At 33.5% G+C, this 19,988-nt stretch overlaps 1 protein-coding gene across 15 annotated transcripts in view; it reads right to left on the reverse strand.

The window, feature by feature from the left end:
- LOC124421600 (disks large homolog 4) overlaps positions 1-19,988 on the reverse strand; it is a 266,482-nt gene that overhangs the window by 7,519 nt on the left and 238,975 nt on the right. For 11 of the 15 annotated variants that reach the window (XR_006941703.1, XM_046956970.1, XM_046956969.1 and 8 more), the window contains 5 exons: positions 3,071-3,284; positions 2,736-2,893; positions 1,968-2,217; positions 1,506-1,608; positions 822-860 (listed from right to left, as the gene is read on the reverse strand). Coding sequence is in view for 14 of the 15 variants with exons in the window: in XM_046956970.1 (XP_046812926.1) it covers positions 822-860; positions 1,506-1,608; positions 1,968-2,217; positions 2,736-2,893; positions 3,071-3,284 (764 nt within the window). In the remaining variant the exon portion in view is untranslated. The remainder of the gene's footprint in view (positions 1-821; positions 861-1,505; positions 1,609-1,967; positions 2,218-2,735; positions 2,894-3,070; positions 3,285-19,988) is intronic. The other 4 variants (XM_046956975.1, XM_046956972.1, XM_046956968.1 and 1 more) reach the window with 1 other exon arrangement.

The following is a 19,988-nucleotide window of genomic DNA, read 5'->3' on the forward strand; positions in this document are numbered from 1 at the left end:
TTCTTTATAAGGCCAATTTTCTTTTTCTTTTTCTTCTTTCTTTTTTGAATGCCGAAAGAGCGAGCTATCTTAATTAATTCACTGTGTTCTTGACAAAGGACTCTATAAACTCGAGTATTTCATTTTTTCTTTTTTTTGCGGACGTGACTTTAAAGTTCAAACGATCGAGAAAATTAGCCGACACTTTCTTTTCTTTTTATTATGTTTCTTATCTATCGAGATATTAAAAAAAAAAAAAAAATAAAAAAAAAAATAAAAGAAAAATAAAACCAGTCTTATTTCGTTTCGATAAATACTAATGAAAATTATAATTTTAATCTCGGACTTGGAAATGTCGGATTATTAAAAGCAACGAGACAAGCGATTACCACACGCGCATGCGCACAAATATATATATGCATATATATATATATATATAATATACATATATATACACGCGTACATAGAACTAGGACTACTATATCCTAGATATATTTAAAGTTAGCCAATTAAAAGCGAATTTGTATTTTAGAGGTATGCGGCATACAACGATAAAGTTTTGTGCAGCTAACTCTACTACAGGCAAAAACTAAATCATCTATTGTTTTTGTCGATGATAGATAGAAACTTTCTAACACAAAATTTACACAACAATGTACATGTGGATTGAATACAAAAAATGAAAGAGAAAAAGAGAGAGAGAGAGAGAGAGAGAGAGAGAGACAAAAAAAAAGTTAGGACATGAGAGTGAATTGGATTTTTTTTTCATTATTATTATTATTATTATTATTATTATTATTATTATTTCTTTTTTTTTTTTTAAATTCATTGAAAATACTTACGCGTAGGATCGGTTTCATTCTCAGGTGTTGTGGGCGACCCTACATAAGCAGGCAAAAACAAAACACGTTTTTCACATCATCAAAACACAAAAGCACATTCTGGAGTTAGGTGAGTATCGTCGAGTCTGTTCTTATATAAGATCTTTCCTTTTTCCTTGTTTTCTTTTCTTTATTTTTTTTTTCTTTTTTCATTTTTTTTCCTTGACCCTTGACTATATATATATATATTAGGCATTAATTTATTATTATAGAAAGGATGAACACAAGACAATCTGTAAGATTGATTTTTCGTCATTTGTTCGTTAATTCGATAAAAAGAAAGAAAAAAACAAAGAAAAAAAAAAAAGAAGAAAAACAGAAGAGGGAGAGGGGAGATAAAAGAAATTCGAAAAAATAATGTCGAAGTTTGCAGTATACTCAAACAAGATGCAAACAAGAGAAGGGGGGGGCAGGGTCGATCGTACATCGATTCCAATGTATATCATTCCGTTTGTATTATGTCACAATAAATATTATACGATAGTGAAGTATAATCAACTGAACGAGATACCATAGGAGAGAGAGAAGATACATACCACGAGAAGAGAACACTTAAAACACAATGTTTATACATAGGATTGGTACATGCACAGGACGTGCAGGACAACAAGTCCATAAAGAATTTCTTTTCTTTCGAATACTCACGTTCTTGATCCGAACCATCCTCGGACTTGTCGTCCTTGCTCTTCATAAAGGGGAACTTCCTGCTAAACGAGAAATTCTTCTTTTTCCTATCCAACGTCGATTGCTAATAAATTAAAATAAAATACGACATGTCAATTTTTAAATCGATTATCATTAATATACGTCTACAATAATTTTCCAATAATAATAACTATTACTTTTCTCATATATAAGGCCACAAATATGCGTTTATAAGATAACATTATGAATAATTGCAATCGAACGTGCAAATAAAATTAGAATTCTCATTCTATTTTTATTCCTTCTACTTCTTTTTCTTCTTCTTTCCTTTTTCTTTCTTTTTTTCTTTTGTTTGTTTGTTTATTTTTGTTTTTTTTTTTTTTTTTTTTTTTTTTTTTTTTTTTTTTAAATAGCTTATTCCATACGCAATTAAAAGCGGTTTTAAGGGCGGGGTCTTTTTACCTTGTCGAGAATGACCGGCATGTGACCCTGAAACTTGACCGAACGATCCCTGGCACGTTGCTTGCGCTCCCATCGCCTACGCGACGGAATTATACCAAGTCCTTCCTCTTCACCTTGAGGAGTTACTCTTCGTGCCTGCCACCATTCGTCGTCGCTTGCATTCGTCACATGTAGGATCTCCCCATAACGGAATGCCAATCCACGACTTGGCAATCCATCGTCCTTATTGGGATCGTAATCGAATAGGGCTCTTGAAAAAATTATTAAATAAGATTCGTTATGTTTTATAATAGACTTTCTTTTTGTTTTTTGGGGGGTTTTTTTTTTAATAATATAAAAAAAAAAACGAGTCACCTATATTTTTGTCAAAATTCCAAAAAGAATATTTTTAAACGTTCTAATTCTCTCTCTCTATCTCTCTTTCTCTTTCTATATATATACATATATTCTTTTCAAATATTTGCGATCACATAATTAGAACGCATACATTAGAATAAATGTTAATAAATGTATGTAAATTTTTTCACTATTATCATTTTTACTAGAATGAATAAATATATTAAACATGATTGTACAACTGAATTTATCCATTGTAGATAACATTTTAAAATAATATATATCGCATGATAGAACTTTTGAACCGATAATGTAATATTAGCGTGACATTCAACGTGTTAAATCAATTCAAAGAAGCTTCCTATCTTTCTTTTTATTATTATTATTATTATTATTATTTTTTTTTTTTTTTCTTCTAAGTTTCAACTTTACCTTACGTAAAGGGATTTCTTCTGCGAGGTCCTCATGAGGGTACCTGTCATCATATTCTGTTGAGAAATTTGTTGTTTGAGATCTTGGATCTTTGCCTCGAATCTGTTGTAATCCTCGGGCTTGTACTGTACAACGATCGTCACTGTTTGACCGGTGCCCTAAAGAGACAAAAAAAAAAAAGAAAAAAAAGAAAAAAAAGAAAAAAGAAGAAGAAGAAAGATAAAGTCTCGAATGATTCATCTGAAGTTTTATAACGAATCTAGATACATACTTTCATATATATATATATATATATATATATATATATATATATATATGAAAGTATGATGTAATACCTTAAGGGCCGCTGCAGCCTCCTCGTGGGTGGCTGTTCGTAAATTGATGCCATTGACGCTTAAGATTTGATCGCCACGACGAAGTTCACCGCTCAAATCGGCTGGTCCACCGGCTAGGATGAAAGAGATGAAGATACCCTCGCCATCTTCACCTCCTACGATATTAAAGCCCAAACCCGAGGAGCCTTTGTTCAATACGACCGTACGGACCTCTCTGTAAAATAAAACGATAAACAAAATAAAGTTATAATAGAATAAAGGATAAATATTTATTTAAAGATAATAGAGATTTTTCATTGATATCAAAAGAGTTTAAATGTTGATAATATTTTTATATATCGATGCTGGTTGATTCAGTTGATTTATATTTAATGTTATGATATTGAATTTAATGAAGCAATAGGTATTTTTTTTCTTTTTTTTTTAAGAAAATAAGGTTTTTTCTTTAGGGTTCAAATTCATTTTTTTTTTTTTTTAGAGAAAAAAAAAAGAAAAGAAAATCAAATTCGGTCATCCATTCTTTTCGGTTTCTTTAATTTTTCTACAACCAATATTAGTTCTTCGATTAAGTAAATCATTTCTCTTGTTACTTTTTTCCCTCCTCCTTGGGAGTTCTCTTTTTTTGTTGCTTTTTATTGTTTCAGAAAAGAACCTGTCTAACGAGAAAAATGTTGCTTTTGATATCGTTATCGTTATCGTTTAAATACCAGCTAGAAAAAGTTTATATGAAATAAAAAAAACGTCAGAGTCGTTTCAATACGCGATAATTGCTTCCGGGTGAGTCCATCGAAGCGTAGAAATTGTCTCCTTCGTTTAACAACAACTAATAATCGTACCGAATGGCCGTCGACCGTTAGATGCGAGAAAGGGAAAGAGAAATAAGTCGGATAAATCTTGGTCTTCTTCGATCTCCTTTTTCAACTTTCTATTTTTTTTTCCTCTCTCTCTCTCTCTCTCTCTTTTTTATAACCCCTCTTGATATACATCATTCTCTCTCGTTCTTCTACCGAGATATAAAGTTTTTTCATTAACGGCACGAGGTTTGCAAGACGAGTTTCTAAACTATTTTGTTGGTCATTAATTGCTCCACTTCTCATGATGCTTTAATTAAACTCGTAAAACTCTTGCGCTCTGTCATTTATCTTTTTCGAAGGAAAAATAAACAAACGAAAGAAAGAAAAGAAAAAAAAAAAAAACGAAAAAAAGAAGTATAAGAAACACCAAAAAAAAGAAGTGTAAGAAAAACCAAATCGAATCTGTTCGAAGAATGAATTAAATCGAATCAGAGATCGATCGTACGATTGATTGATCGATTGATCGATTGATCGATCGATCGATCGGTCGGTCGGTCGGTCGGTCGATTAATCAATCGATTAATCGTGAGATATATCTGAGGGAATATCAAGCGACACTTCCAAAGCGTACGTAATAGGAAGTTGCATTGACGCACTGCGGCAAAATCATAGTCACAACGAAATTAGCACGTTAATTAAGGTTCCCATTGAAATTCGACTGCTTCGAGGTTCGCTGTATGACCTCGAGCGCTCTTCATCGTACACGAAGCAAGCATACTAGTAGTAATGTACGGACTCAAAACTGAATTTGTCTCTCTGCCTCTTCGTCCCAATTTCATGTACCTTCTCCTATGCACAGAATTTGTCTCTCTCTCTCTCTCTCTCTCTCTCTCTCTCTCTATCTATTTATCTATCTATCTATCTATCTGTTCGTTTATCTCTCTCGCTGGCGTATTCCTCATCTTAAACAGCTTATAATGCGTCGCTGTAATTTTAGTAATGTCACAAATCAAATCGAATTGTTAAATATGAGATTAATAATTATTATATTTTATAAATTTCACAACGAATAAATATTTAATTCGCAAATTTTAACAAATTTAATTAATTCCAAATAAATTCTCTTTGTGTCATTATCAAAAATTCGATTATTCAATTAGAAATGGAAATTAATCGGTACGAAGGAGAAACGAGGGACAAGAATCGCATTTGTTATTGTTCCCACTTTATTTTACAGTTTTTTATTTATTCAAAAAATTCGGAAAAGAATTTTCCTTTAATGAGAAGTAGCTCCTATGTATATATATATATATATATATATATATATATATATATATATATATATATATATACATATATATATAGGAATACTTCGATGTAGCTTTCCGGAAGCTACTAGTAACCTCAACCACATTTTATGGAAAGTACTCGGTGAACGAGCACTGCTATACACAAGCCTATATCTGGCTCGCGTTAACAAAGACCTCAAATTAGCGGTCGCTCGATTACTGCAACTATGTTTTTAGAACTCTATTAAGGTCATCAGCGTGTACAAATTCTTATTACATTTTCAACAAACACTACAATCCTTTTTACTTTCTCTCTTCGTTATTGCAAAAAATGTGGAGATTTCTTTTTCTTTTTTTTGTTTTTTTTTTGTTTTGTTTTGTTTTGTTTTTTTTTATTATTATCAATGAAGTAATAACAAGAAGAAAAATAAAAGGAAGAAAACGAAAAAGAAAAGGCAAAAAAGAAAATGCAAACTAACGAGCATTTCGATGGATTAATTAAATGGCGAACGTAATCGAATTAAATCACGTTGCGTAAGTATTGAATTCGATGGATAACACGTGATAAGCTTTATCCAGAATAGAGTAGAATGGGTCGTTGAGTATATTTAAGTAGCAAGTATGCGTGTGTCAGTAAGCGTGTAACGTAAAAATAAAAGAGGCGTGCTAATTAGTGCTCTGCTCTTGAACCTAATACCCTTGCTCCCTTTGTACAATTCGAATTCAGGGAAGTAATGCGTCATCCTTGACCAGATGATCGATTAAAGCACATAACTATCTAAGTACGTATTTATAAATCCACAGAACCAAATGGAAATAAATATTACAACGTATTATAAGAATTAATAAAAGAAATAATAAAATCAATGTTCAAGTTCTTTTCTTTTTTTCTTTTACACAAATAAAATTTACTTTGAATAATAAATAAAGTTCTTCGATTATCTGTTCCAATTGACGCTCTATTATTTTTAAATCCATTAACTAATGTTATATGTTTTTATTTAAAGTGAAATTTTTTTTTCCTTTTTTTCTTTCCTTCTTTTTCTTTCTTTTTTTTCTTTTTTTTTTATTTCTCTTTAAATGACACAGAGAAAAACAGAGAACACGATATCGAGACAGTGTAATGAACTATTGGAAACGTTTCACGAAGTAGTACACATACATACATACACACACACACACACACACACATACACACACAGGAGAACCATGTATGCATGTATTATGTATATACGTAAGCGAACTATAAGCGTCGTTTCTCCGTCGTCGCCTCGAACGCTTGACGTCATTTCCATGCATCTGCATAACGTCCATTCACATTAAACGGATCACCAGGCGTTCGAACGTGTTGAACGTTGTCAATGAAGGGAACACGAGGGATATGGATGAGGGAGAGGGAAAAAGGAGAAGAGAGAGAGAGAAAGAGAAGGGAAGGGGGAAAAGGGGAAGGAGGATACAAAACGAGAGGTATTCCGAGTCCTTCCTCCATTAACACGTCAAATCATTTTCATCATTAATCTAATCAATTTCACTTGTATAATTTTACGAAGAGTAAGAAGAAGAAGAAGAAGAAGAAGAAGAAGATGTGGATAAAAAAATTGATAGCGATGAGAAAGCACATCGGAAGCTTTCCTATACTGAAGGATATAAAAAAAAAAAAAAAGAGAAACGAGGTCGAGTCGAGTGAAAAGCTCTTAGCAAACGAGAGAGAGAGAGAGAGAGAGAGAGAAAATGCTGTGAAAAGAGAATAGTGAACTTGTTTGGCGGGAAGTCTACATGTCCTAATGGCGAGTTCAAAACTACTCGTATATAGAAAAAGAGAGAGGGAGAGATACATTATATATATATATATGTATATATATATACACATACAGATGTTATAACATTCACAGAGAGTTATGGAAATATACACGCGTGTATTTCACAAACAATTTCACGAAAGGACACGTCACATTCACTCCGTCTATCTCTTTCTCTTTCTCTCTTGTAGTCTGCGCAGAGTTGGTCAGCGCACACAGGTGACACGCCATACGTATTGGGTATGTGTATCAACGAGGAGAAAGGAAAGGAGGATGAAGAGGAAGAGGAAGAGGAAGAGGAAGAGGAAGAGTAGGAGGCCACGTTGTCCTTTCTCTCTCTCTTTCTCTTTCTCTTTGTGTATGTCTCTCTCTCTCTCTCTCTCTCTCTCTTTCTCTCTCTCTCTCTCTCTCTCTCGATCTTACGCACCTTCCGTCACGCTTCACGCAGGTACTTGCGGCGCGTTAGGCACCACCAATCTCCCCTCGCTGCCACCACCTTTGGCTCTTCCACCTCCTCTTCTCTCTACAATCGAACAAGTAATAGCTGTTCTGCTGGTGGTAGTAATAACAGGAGCAGCAGCAGTAGCAGCAGCAGGTGGCGGCCAGGAAGGAAGAAACGCGACGGCACCCTCTCAAACGATTGGAAAGTTTCCTCGTTGAAGGTGACATTCGAGGAGGAGATTCACTCGCGAGACTACTCCCAACTTGTTCTCTCCGCGAACACGCGTTAACAAAGATTCTTTCTTTTTCTCGTGCATTCGAAAGAAAATGAAATTAAAAGGAGGAGGAGTAGGAGGAAGAAGAAGATAAGGATAGATAACAAAGAAACTACTTAGTTTTGAATTTCCTGTTGTTTCCTTTTTATCCCTTTCTTTCTTTTCGTTCTTTTTTGTTTCTTCTTTTATTTTCTTTTTTTTTGTTTATTTTTTTCTTTCTTTCTCTCTCTTTCTCTTTCTTTTATATATATATATATATATATATATATATATATATATATATATATATATCTTCGTAATCTCGTCGTACGAGTAAGTAACTAGCAAAGGTTTAATTCTCTCTCGGAAGGATAAGAAGAAATCTTTCGATAGAGGACAGAACACGGAGCCAGATCTCGCGTACGTCGTCGAGGGCGTCGCGACGGATTAAATGCCGCATAGGTGGCCGCCGTGTCGCCATGCGCCGCGCCGCCTCTACGTTTCTACCCCCTCCCCATCCCCTAGGTAGAGAGAGAGAGAGAGAGAGAGAGAGAGAGAGATACCGAGCGAGCGAGCGAGCTATCATCAGATCGATAGAAATAAGCTAACTCTTGCACGCTACCGACCTAGACTCTCCCTTCTTCTCTCTCTCTCTCTCCCCCCTTCCTCCCTCTTTCTCCACAACTTCTCTCCCACCTCTTTCAAGAGAAAAGGAAACTAGTAACGAAACTAGGACACGTAGTCCAATTTCTCCCTACTTATTCCTGTCCGATCCTTATCATTCGATTTTTTCTTATTTTCCTTTTTTTAAAAGATAAGACTTCGTATCTTTCGATAACTAATCGACGTAAAATAATATGTAATGAAAATCTTTAGGTTAGTCGATACTTTGAATTTAATTTTAACAAATGTTCATTCGATATAATTATTATTATTAAAGAGTTTCGTGGTATAAGTACAGGTTAATCCGAAAATACCTTTTATGATGTAAATAACAAAATGGTTACGCTATTCCACGCAATGTCACGTACGACCTTTTATAAGAATATATATATATATATTTCTTTCTCTGGTACTCGAGGGAGTATGGGTCCCTTCGATCGTGAGAGATAACTCTACTGCGGATGATCCGTGCCAAGAGACGTCGAAGATTTCATCAAAGCGACGGAAACCTTGAGATTTCAATCTCGAGTGGTACGAAGGGAAACTTTGAGAAGCGTCGCAAGAAGGGTTGAAGGGATGGAGGGAGACGGGCCGTGGACGTATATATCTCTTTCTTTCCCTCGAGGAAATTGAAAACTTTTAAAGCTTTAAAGCTCGTTTTATTTATTTTTGTTCTTTTTTTACTTTAAAATTTTTTTTATAACATTTCCTAAAAAGAAAAAAGATTACGTCCCTCGTGGCTCTTTTCTTTCTCATATAATTTATTTAGAGACTTATTTTATTCATAGCGATCGTCGTATTTCACGAATTATATTAAGACATTAAAATAATAAATTAGAATACGAGGTGAAGAAACAAGGATGTTGAAAAAACGAGAATTTCCTTTTCCAAACGTATTAGTCAAGCAATTTCATGTCGACTTACACTTTTCCCCCACCTTTTATCTTCTTCCGTTCTTGGTATCCTCAGTGGACACAGAAATGCACTTTAGGGCTGTCCCTTTTTCCGACCAGAGAAAACGTATCGTCTCTCGTACGAATGCCAACTTTCTCTCTCTCTCTCTCTCTCTCTCTCTCTCTTTCTCTCTTTCTCTCTCTCTCTCTCGTATGAAAACTATTCGATATATTATTTCCTCGAAGAATTTTTCTTTTTTCTTTCTTTTTTTTCTCTCCTTTCGTCTTTTTTTTTTTAGATCTCTCCTCATTCACGATCAATTTTTTTTTCTCGCTCGAACGAACGAGAAGAGAGCAATAATTTAAATGGAACTTCGATTTACCTGATATTTGAAAAATATCGAACAATACGAAGATGCGAAACTCAGAGGGATAGTAAATATAGCACAGGAGTTTGTCTTTCTACGATAAAGAGAGATAGAAACGAAAATATATATATATATATATATATATATATATATATATATATATATATATATAAAGAAGGATAAAACTTTACGCCTATGCAATATCGAAAACAAATATAGGATTTTCTATGTGTTTGATATCGAAGCCGTGACATGAAAATTACTGCAACGCTACTCTTCTTTCCTTTGTTTTATTTTCTCTTTTTTTTTTTTTTTTTTTTTTTTTTTATTATTCTTTTTATCTTTTTCTTTTTTATTATTTTTTACTATTATTATTATTATTATTATTTTTCTTTTTTAACGCGGAACTAATCGTCTCCACGTCGTTTGCTTTGAAGAGGTTGTTGCTGGACGAAGGGAAGAGAGGCGGACGGGGGATAGGATAAAGTGGGGTGGGGTGGGGTGGGAAATAGGATAGGTTGCGAGACGAACACGATCGACTCTATTCGGGCTTTGCGATGCATCTTGATCAACCGTGGACAATCTGATGAACACAGACCTCGCACGATGAAGCTACACACACCACTAGTTGCAAATTCCCTTCTCTCTCTTTCTCTCTCTCTCTCTCTCTCTCTCTCTCTCTCTGCTTCTCATCCTTCTCATTCTCCTCCTCTTCTTCCTCCTGTTTCTCCTGCTTCTCTACTCCTGCTGGTATATACGTTCCTTTTTTTTCCACCTCCTTCTCGCGTCCGCCGAGGCAAATTGCAGCCCAGTGAAACAGTGAGAGTGCTCGTGACAGTACAATTTAGCGGAGTCGCGTACCGACAAAGAATTTAATTAATTCCCGTTACGATCTTCCTTCATCGCTTTTATTTTCTTCTCTATACCAACCCCCTTTTTTCCTTCTATCTCTCTATCTCTCTATCTCTCTATCTCTCTATCTCTTTCTATATATATATATATATATATATATATATACACTTACAATTTTTTTTTGGACAACGCAATTAGTTAAAATTCAATAGATATTTCTGTCTGAATATGCTATATCCGTGTTTTTATTTCTCTCTCTCTCTCTCTCTCTCTCTCTCTCTCTCTCTCTCTCTCCGACTCATAGTTGCATTCGATTCATGAGAAATATTTTTTCATTATATTTTTTTTCTTTCTTTTTTTTTTTTTTTTTTCTTTCTTTCTTTTTTGATCGGAAGCGCGATAACGTCAAAAAAGAAACAAAAGCGGGGTATAAAATTACCATGTCGCTTCGATCATTTTGCAATGAAATAATCAGAAAAAAGCAAGCGCTCGTATTTTATAATATAATAACATATAATATAGATATATATGGAAAACTAATCTGAGGAGAATCGACTCGTAGGGCGTTGGCGTATATTATAACTCGTTTTATTTGATGCATTTAGGGATGTGAAATTTTGATTCTGTCCGAATGATGAGAGAGGAACAGAGAGAGAAAGAGAGAGAGAAAGACAGAGAGAGAGAGGGAGAGAGAGAGAGAGAGAGAGAGAGGGAGAGAGAGAGAGAGAGATTGAGATATAGACGGAGAAAGAGAAAAACAGTCGAGCGTTGGAAACTGTATATAGTAGAACAGACGAACCTAGAGAGAAACTGAGTGGCGTGAGCGAGAATTATGGGGTTTCTGTTTACGACGGATCGTTGATGGAAGCCGTGACGCTTTTGAAATTCCACGGTGGTTTCCACCTTGTCTACCCTCGTCTTCCGCTTTACCGAGTTTCCAGACTCACTCACTCTCTCTCTCTCTCTCTCTCTCTCTCTCTCTGTCTGTTTCTATTACGATTAGAATTTATCAAGTCAAGCATTTCGAATTTCCGTTTTACATTCTTTTCTCGATCTTTCCCTCCCCCTCCATTGAATATATAAATATCTTTCTGCGACCTATATAATACAATAATTTAATCCTTCTGTAATAACAATTTCAAACGAAATTGTATAATATCACTTGGAATTTATCTTTGTTTTGAGATATGTATATTGTTACATTCTATCTCGCCTTTACCCCTACATACATACACATTACTATAACAATATACGGTTATCACTACGAACACAATCAACTCCGTTATTATTTCTCAAATTATTTCGCATTTCATTATATTACATATTTTATTACATTATATTACGTTACGTATTATTATATCGTTGAACACAATATTAATATTATTTTTATTATTAATATTATTTTATATTATTAATTTTTATTTCGTAAAATTTTGTAAATTAATACGAACAGAATTCTAACGATACCAGGGGGTTTTTCTCATTTCTCAGTCTGACGCGACCACGCCCATTACCCTTCCAGAAATATCTCCTTTTCTTCGAATTACATTACATTCAAAAATTTCCACGGATTCGTAACCATCATCGAACCCATAACATCCAATAGGTCGAGTAAACTTACACGTAATACAAATTACAATACCATTTCTTCATTCATCTCACTTATATCTCAATCCATTTATATATTAAATCTCCATTTCTTTATCGATTCCTTCTATCTTCCGGTCTTCCCCAGCCCCTCTTCCCAATCCACGATCATCATCGTCATTCTTGAATTAATTCGTTCATTCATACGTCAATCATAACTTTTCAATAATCACGCCTATGGCCACCTCTATTGTATATCTTTTTTTTATCCTTTTTGAACTTTCTACGAACAAAATGATATGTTTAAATGAAACATTTAATTTATCTATCCAAATGGTAAAGAATAAACCGGCGTACGATAGTATATACGATTCGGTAGCTCATTCGTCACAATTACATCGCCATTTTGGTCTTGTCAAGTAATGGCTATTAATCCTTTTCTTCTTTAATAGTTTCCCTTCTTTTTAATATTTCTCTCTCTCTCTCTCTCTCTCTCTCTCTTTGTCTTTTTTTGCTCGATTCGTCAACTTTATTCTACATTTATCTATCGCATTTCTTCCATTGGTGTAACGCTTGAGCCATTAAAATAAAAAAAAAAATATCTTTGAAATGAGTCATTACGAGCTAAACCACAACCCATCTTTCCTCTTTCTTCTCTCTCTCTCTCTCTCTCTCTCTCTGTCTCTCTCTATCTATCTTTCTCTCTCTCCCCCTTTCCCTTCTTCTATCTCTCTCTATCTCTCTCTCTTTCTAAGAAACTGGTCGATTTCTTGGCTTTCACGGTTACGGCAGAGTGACCTCCTCTACATTTTTATCCTACAAACTCTGTTCCAGTGATTGTTCTATATTTAATGGTCTCGTCATTCGTTCGATCGTTTTATAAAAAGCTTCGTAATATTTGCGACGAGGTTAAAGGTCAAGCGCGATAAAAAGAAAAAAAAAAAAAGAAGAAGATCGACCAATCGACCGACCGGTCTTGCAAACTTACGTGCAAAATCAAACGAACAAGACCGCCCTATAAAATAATCGTTCTCAGCGCGATACGTATAATCATTTAACCCAAATTCCAAAGATGGCAATAACGTTTAAAAAAGAAACCAGGCGAACGTTCATCATCGAGCTGAAAGAAGAAGACGTTCGTACGATTAAAAAATTTTTTTTGAAGAAACGCTCCTCGTACAACTTCAAAGCCTGAGGCTAAGTTTGTTGCTCGGCCTCGATTAAATTCTCTTCCTTCTATCTCGCAAAAGCTAACGATAGTTTCGCGATTTCCCTCGAATGGCGAACGTACCAACGAAATAAATTATTTCCCAGTAAATACTTTTGACTTTCTTCTCTCTTCTAATGTTCGTTAATGAATTATTTATTTATTAATTATTTTATTATTATTATTATTATTATTATTATTATTATTATTATTATTATTATTATTATTATTATTATTATTATTATTATCGTCTTATTTTCCGAGAGACTGCGCAGGATATTACATGAAGATATTATATATGAGTTTACCGTACTACAATTGAAACGATTAAAACGGATTACATTAACCGAGTAATTTTAATGTTACAATTTAGGGATCAACCGCAAAGAGGAAGCTATATGCCATAATCTCGTATCGTTGGGATATATGAAACGTAATGTTTCAATAGAAATTGCACGATTAATATTTATTTATTTATTTATTTGTTTATTTGTCTTTGGATTTATTAATACGAATGCTAGCATGTATCTCTAACGTTCTATATTTTATTTGTTTGTTTTTTTTTTTTTTTATTTTCTGTACGCTTGAATCTGAAAATTGAATTTGAAAAAAGAAATTGAAAAAGAAAAAGGAAGCTTTACGAAAACGATCCCTATTAGAAAATATTTTATTTAGATGGCAGAAATTTCGTTATGTATTTATGAATTAAGAATTGAGTACCAGCTCAAACCATCCCATACCAGGGGAAATGTTGCTTGTTCAGGAAGAGTAATAAAAATTGTATTCGTTCAAATTTTCTTCTTTTTCTTTCTTTCTTTTTTTCCTTTTTTCTTTTTTCGGTCAAAATTCTCGCACCAGGGACTCCTTTCGATCGACGAAGGAACGAAATAAATTTCAATATCTTCTATCTTTTTCAGGAAGTAATTCATGCACAAAGATGATCACATCGAGGTATTTGCTTACTCGAGATTTGCTTTTTGTGTCGATAAAGGACAAAAGATGATATAGATCCGGCGTGATCTCAATGAGCTCTGATATTCACCACAGCGCTATCATATAACGTTCTCTTAGTTATTATGGTATCGTCTTAACGTAGAATATTATATTCTTCAATGTGAAACGAAACTAAGAATATTAACAACAACAACAATAATAATAATAATAATAATAATAATAATAATATTAATAATAATAAGAAGAAGAAGAAAAGAAAGAAAGAAAGAAAAGAAAAAAGAAAATGAAAATGAAAAAGAAAAGGCTTTGCGATTTCTTAAGAAACAATAAATCTCGGAGAACGGTACTAAGTTATTTTTGTAATGGCCGTAAGTAAGTACCTTTGCCATACTAACGTGGAAGGAAAGCACGTGCGTCACACGTGTCCGGAATTAACATACCTTCTGTTCAGCTTGTCTCTCAAAAGTCGCCGGCCTAAAGTTGCGAACGGACGAAGCGGGAATATCTGTTGCCTGTTTCGTGTCATTTTACAACAAACTTCTTCCATAGAGGAGGAGAATTCTACGAGATATCACAATCGATACATTTCTCTCTCTCTCTCTCTCTCTCTCTCTCTCTCTCTCTCTCTTTGTTTCTCTTTTTGACAAAACAAATAAAAAAAAAAAAAAAAATATATATATATATATTAAAAGAGATCGCCGTTCGACTCACGTAACACTTGCCACGAACGTGAGGAATATATCGATATTATTCGATATCTAGATATTCTTTTCCTTTTCACGTAAAGACACACACACACACACATACACACACATACACACAGAGAGGGAGAGAGGACACATACACTTTTATTCTTAATTCCAAGGTTTCTTCAACGTTTTCTTTTTCCTTTTCTCTTTTTTCTTCTTCTTCTTCTTCCTCCTCCTCTTCTTCTTCTTCTTCTTCTACTATTTCTTTTTTGTCCCCTTCTTTTTCTTCTTCCTTATTTTCTCTCTTTTAATTTTTCACATCGAACAATCGAACGTATATAAAGTTTCTCTTAGAGTCATCGACGGAACGACGGCGAAGAAAATTATTATTTCTTCACTTTTCCTTATTTCTCTTGGTTTTTTCTTCTTTTTTTTTTTTTTTTTTTTTTTTCTTAAATAAAAAGTTTCACATTAAACTTGGATGCATTTTCATCGAATAAAATTAATTTGACTTGAATGATAATATAATCGCAAGAGACGACGATGAAGTTTTTATTCGTATAACGTTTGATGTATAGCGTTCGCACTGTGCGTATAACTGTCACACGACGAAGACGACAACGACGATGACGACGACGACGACAACGACGACATTGAACTTTCTTACTCTTTGTCCCTTCCGCCAATCCATCGCGGTAGAGAGCGTACACGTTCGAATTTCTCTCTTTTTCTCCCTCCTCTCTTAGTTCGTCCCACTACTACTACTACTACTATTACTACTACTACTACTACTACTACTACTACTACTACACTACTACTATCACCCCTTCTTCTTCTTCTCTCTTATTCCTTTTCTCAGTCAAACTGGTCCGGCCGGAATCTGTTATTTTTAGCCTCCCGGCGTGCCGAGGCTACTTACGGGGTCAACACCACCACCATAGGCGCGTGTGCCTGCCTATACGACTTCTCTTCCGACCTTTTCCTTCCTTTCTAAGCAATGCACCTACACTTTATCTCTCTCTCTCTCTCTCTCTATATATATATATATATATGTGTGTGTGTGTGTGCGCGCGTGTGTGTGTGTATGTATGTATGTATGTATATGAGTCACTTATTTGTGAAATCAATTAATTTCCATAAAACAAAAAGTGGATAAATATGATGAAATAATATAAATTGCTTCTCAATTTTTCTTTTTTTTTTTCTTTTTTTTTTTCTTTTTTTTTTTTAAATAAAATATAAATTCAAATAAACATTACAGAACGTATAAAGACTATGCTGCCGTTTTCCAATTGTATTATTCCAACGATTTACGATTTAGAGTACGAAGTTAATCAAATTGGCTTTTAAAAGATAAATTCTCTTCTATTCAATGGACAAAAAAAATTTTAATGGCAATTAGGAAAATTTATTATCAATATAAAATGTAAAGACTCCGTCGAGTACTTTGACATTTTAAATTTTATAAAAATATTCAAAAAGTGGAATTAATTGGTTTGATTTATGAACGACTCATATATATATATATATATATATATATATACATATTTTTTTTTTTTCTTTCGAAAGATAATACATTCGTCGTTCTTCTCATAAAAGTAATTATCATTTCGTAAATTTGATTTATCTTAATTAAAGAATCTAAAAATGAAAAGTTTACGAACAATGGTTGATTCTCTCGTTTTATGAAGCTACGATAGGCGGCTATGACGATGTAAAGTTCATAGTACAAGGGACAACGTTTTGATCTAGACGATTTGAATCACCATATTATTTAGCTATTTTCTAATATTCATTATCATCCGCTTGAAACATATATAATTTTTCACGCCAACGTAAATACGTAAAATGATATCAACGATCTCATCTGTAAACATATTAGATATGCTTTATAGAACGCAAATATCGATATTAATAATAAAGAAAAGAAAGAAAAAGAAAGATAAGAAAAGAAAAAATTTCATTTTCATACGATTTATCCGATTAAAATGGATATACGTGTAAACATTGATAAACTTTTGAAAGAAAAAAAAAAAAAAAAAAAAAAAAAAAAAAAAAAAAGGAAAAAAAATGTCATTTTTATTCTGTTTATCCGGTTCAAATGGATATATAAACATTGACGAATTTTTGGAAGAAAAAAGAAAAGAAAAAAACGAGAGAGAGAGAGAGAGAGAGAGGGGGGAGGATAGGGAGAAAAAAGAAATCAAATCGAATCGAATCGAATTCAAACTTAAATCTCGAACTCCCTTTGGACTTTTCGATTCCGTTGCCGTTGAATTTGAGAAGCTTCACACTCGATACGCCTGTCGATACATCGCGTCCGATGGATGCACCGAATCGAAAGCCTTTCAAGGAACATTATACGTACGGTCGAGTGCACGATACACTTTCGTTTCATGGACTTTTCTATCATCAAAGGGAAGACAAAACGAAAGTAATTCGACCGTGCAAAATTGTCGGTCTTTATGATCTCCGAGTTTAGACGTATAATAAAAATGTTCACGTGTGGGCTCGATAAAGTTAAAATCAAAGAAAAAGAAATATATTAGTTCCTATTCATCCCTACCCCCCAAACTCCTCACCTATCACACCGAGAATGTAAACACGGGCAAACTTTTAAAATGTCAAAGTTATTACCGGCCAAAGTAAATATTTACTTACTTGCTATCGCTCGTTGAGCGATTAAAAAAAAGAAAATAAAAAAAAAAACGTATTTTGCGAAGGTGATTATTATTTTTATTTATTTATTTATTTATTTATTTATTTATTTATTTATTTCTTCAAAGGATTAAACTCGATTGATATATATATATATCTATAGTCGTTATTATAAACTCGAAAATATTACGTTTTTTTTTGTTTTCTTTTTTTTTTTCCCTTTACCAAACGAAATATATATTTATTACGATTTGATATATTTCGCGATAACACCGGAGTGTTCGTTGCATATTTCAAAACGGAAATCGTTTATCAGAAATTTATATGTTAGATCGGTGATAATATGGTCGAACAAATAACCCATAAAAATTCGTACTAATAATTTAACGTTAACTTCCGCGTATTTCAATTCTAATTCCACGTTATTGTTGAAAGCGACGGAGACTATTATCCGTTAACGAAAAAATATGAAATAAGAGAGAAAGAGAGAGAGAGAGAGAGAGAGAGAGAGAGAGAGAATCCGGACAGCTGGTATGCTTTCGAAAGATTTTTCTTTAGAATTTACGGTGAATGTTGTTGTCGCGTGCAACGATCGTGAGAAAATCTTGATGATTCGTTGAATTTTATGTTATTTAGGTAGAGAAGAAAAAAGGAGATATAGAGTAAGTGGAAGCCGATCGAAATGCGAGTTTCTGGATTGTGGACGTAGCAATTATCGTTAACGATCGACTCTGGTCGATCTTTTTTCTCCAGTTTCTTTACTTTTTTTCTTATTCTTTTCCTTCCTTTTCCAAGAAGAAATAATCGTGAAATCGTGTAATCGAAAAATTCTTACAACGGATTTACAAAAGGAATCGAACGAACGAATGAACCAACGAACGAACGAACGAACGAAAGAGAAGAGATAAAGAAAGAAGGAAAGAAGGAAAGAAAGAAAGAAAGAAAAGAAAAGAAAAAGAAAAGTAGATTGGAAAAGAAAAAGAAAAAAATTACTTGAAAGACGTGTCGCGAACACGGAATTTTCGCGAAGGCCTTTTTTCACAGCTTTAAATTCAATTAACGACGACCAATTATCAATGGAAATTGCAGAATCTTCTAACGTGGAAATTTATGAATACGCATAAGTCATCGCCGAGCCATCACCCAACACTCTTCACCGTCAATCTCTTCTTTCGCTTTTATATGCAAATATCGTTGAAAATCGTTGGAAAAGTTCGTGTAAGAATTCGTGAGAGTTTCACGACAGGAACGACGCATTGTTTTCAAAATCTCGTGCCTCTCTTCTTATGCAAATCGATTAATTAACGCCAAAAGTAATCAAGATCTTTCGAATATTTCGTATCTCTCGCGATAATTTTCAATCTCGAATCATTCATCCAGTTTTATAATTTTTACAAATTTATCTCCATTCATTATCAAATTATTTTTCACGTTGAATACGAATTAATACAAGCCCATTGATATCGATCGATCGTTCGATCAGTAGTCGTCCGTTTGTTCATTCGTTCGTTCGTTCCTTTCAATTTACTGATAATTGTTCGAAGATTAATCCAATTTTTTCCACGACTTTTAATTGAATCGAAATTAACGAACGAGAAGTTTCACGATAATTTTCAATCTCGACCTATCACGTTTTAATTTTATAAAATTGTCGTATTTTTTTTAATTTCAATTGTTTTACACGTTGAATACAGATTAATATAAATCGATGAGATCGTTCGTTTCATTCGATTATGAATAATTGTTTCGTATTAAATTCACTTTTATTTTCTCACGATTTCAAATAAAACAAAATTAACGTGATATTTATATAAATTCGAATAAATTTGACGTAGTAACGCGTCGCGCTTACGAACCGATTATGGATCGAGACGAAAAATCGATCGAAAGGATCGACCGATGAATCTCTCCGAAAGATCTTTACGGATCTATGCGTCGATCGTCATTCAAATGATAGATCTAGTGATCTAATCCCCTTCCCCCACCCTCATCCATATTATTCTATCCCACTACTACTTCTATTCTTTCTCTCTTTATTCCTTGTCATCTATTCGTTGAGAGCATTGCAAATTTTCAATTCTCATTTCTTATTGGTTCTTTCGAACAACTTTCTTATGCGTCATTACGACCAAACGCCTAATATTTCGACCTACGTTAATAACTATTCCTGTCTCTATTTTTAAATAATACCATTTAAACGTATCATTTAAACTACAATCGATCATCATATTTAATTTCAATTTTAAGATTTAATATGCTGATAATGAATTTTCTTTTTCTTTTTTTTTTTTTTCTTTCCCCCCACCGAGCATAAAAATCAATCAAACATTCATCAATTAATCAATTAATTAATTAATACACATCGATCAACTATTCGTATTAATTTATTACGTTATGATGAAATGAAAAGTTAATTAAAATTATTACATAGACATTATCAATTGTAATTGATAACTTTTTGCAAAATTAA

Source organism: Vespa crabro, chromosome 2 (assembly GCF_910589235.1).
Source record: "Vespa crabro chromosome 2, iyVesCrab1.2, whole genome shotgun sequence".
Lineage (NCBI taxonomy): Eukaryota > Metazoa > Arthropoda > Insecta > Hymenoptera > Vespidae > Vespa > Vespa crabro.